Consider the following 1965-nt stretch of genomic DNA (forward strand, 5'->3'; position numbering starts at 1 on the left):
ACACACACACACACACACACACACACACACACACACACACACACACACACACACACACACACACACAGCTGCACTCTCTTCTTTAGGAGGCCCTGTGTGGTGAGCTTACGCTGGTTCATCCTAATCTACCTTTCAACCTCCATCACATTTTCTCAGGATTGTAACCAGGCCTGGGAAACAGAAGGTCCACAATAACATCACCTGGTTCCTGGGTTCAAAGAGACACACATCCCCAGTGAAAAAAGCCCACACAGACTCTATAGATCTATTATAACTAGATAATTGCTTTAAAACAGCAGGAGGTATTTTACTATTGTGCACCTGAACATTCAATAGACACAGAATTACTATGTAGGGTACTGTGGTTTATACCACAGTATAAATGAGATCATATAAAAATTAATTCTATTTTAATAGAAGTTTTAAAAAGATAACCATTGAAAACTGTTTTGAACCACAGCAATGAGACTTCTCATTTAAAAAAAATACCTGTGTGAAACACAGTCAAATTTAACTGGCCTACAATCCTAGCACACACCTAGGAGCACACATCCCCCCACACACTGATTTTAATGACATGAACATTTTAAGAAGTTCTGAAACGCCATCTAAACTCGTAAAGGACAGAAGCCAGCAGAGCTTCGCACAATTTCAACCTACCTTTTGTGGCCACTTGGACACAGTCTATTTTGGTTTCCTGTGTTAAATAAAGAGGGGAAAAAAAAATCACTATTCATGTTTTATGTGAAACAAATAAAATCTCTGCAGTTCTCTTTAAATACGGATAAGGGAGGTTCTCATTGTTCCAAGTGTAGCATCAACCACACAGTGATTAGCACCTGGACTGCGCTCTGATACATTTTCCGGCTCCAGTGCTGGCAGTGGTGCTGGTGGGCACCCTGGGAGCAGGTGGCGAGCCTGGAGTTACACACAGAACGCCTCTGCCAGGAAGCCCCTGGCTTCCTCCTCCGGACCCTCACTGGCTCCCTGTGCAGACACTCGTGGGCAAAACCTGTGCCCCTGATTTCCCCCCCACCCCTTCTCACTGGCCAAAGGCAGTGATGGTACCGAGACCCATGCTGTGAAGGAGGAAACCACTGTCGTATCTGGAAAATTCGCCCTTCCTTCTAAGGAGACTTTCCTATCTCATCAGAGCTCTGGGTTGGTCTGAATAGGAAAGGGAAAAAAATTCAAAAACAACTTGATAGTTTTTATTTTGTTTCTATCTCATCTTTCCAAAGCTGTTTTCTCTTAGGAAAAAAAGAAAGATAACTAATTTAGTCCCAGCTATAGGAAGCATAAACTCTTGTGGAACCAAAGAAATGGGACAGAATATGCTGAAAAGACAGATGTTGTGAATCTCACAAAATTGTAAATGAGCTGAATGTACGTGTTAGAGCTGTACTATTTCCCTGTAAAATAGTAGGCTAAGCAGAATTACTAGCCAACTTTTGGTAACAAGTAAAAACTGAAAATAAAAACCATCATGTTGACAATATATTCTTCCTACCCAAACAAATATGAATATATGCATTTCTTCCCATGAATTTCTCCAGGTGAAAATAATTTAAAAAAGAGAGAATAAAACACATTCATTCCAAGTAAAAGCACACAAAAGCATGACTTTCCTTCTTACTGCTACCTTATGTGATCTGACTGTGTTTGCACTGATAACACTGAATGGCCTAAGTAAACAGCCATTTATAAAACTTACCCCGTTGGCTCTGCTAGCAGCTTGGAAATAAATTCTGTAGCTTTTATGGGGAAGGAGAGGGGTGTTCCAGTATCCATTGTACGTCTTATTATCACCAATAGTAAAAGGCTGAGCCGATTGGAGGCTGTTGGCTGGGGATTTAGCAGCAAAGTAGTACTGGGAGTTCAGCAGAGAAGCATTCTGGAAGTGGATGGGCACCGGGTAGCATTTTAAGATTTCTGTTGTCTTTTTAGCTCTTCGAGGACGCTCTT

The 1965-nt window shown here is 41.4% G+C and overlaps 1 protein-coding gene across 1 annotated transcript in view; it reads right to left on the reverse strand.

Annotated features, from left to right (window-relative positions):
• PTPRM (protein tyrosine phosphatase receptor type M) overlaps nt 1-1965 on the reverse strand; it is a 594672-nt gene that overhangs the window by 271833 nt on the left and 320874 nt on the right. The window contains 2 exon segments of the mRNA XM_007458456.1: nt 661-697; nt 1715-1962. Of these exon segments, the coding sequence (XP_007458518.1) occupies nt 661-697; nt 1715-1962 (285 nt within the window).

This window comes from Lipotes vexillifer, unplaced genomic scaffold (genome assembly GCF_000442215.2).
Source record: "Lipotes vexillifer unplaced genomic scaffold, Lipotes_vexillifer_v1.1 scaffold447, whole genome shotgun sequence".
Taxonomy (NCBI): Eukaryota; Metazoa; Chordata; class Mammalia; order Artiodactyla; family Lipotidae; genus Lipotes; species Lipotes vexillifer.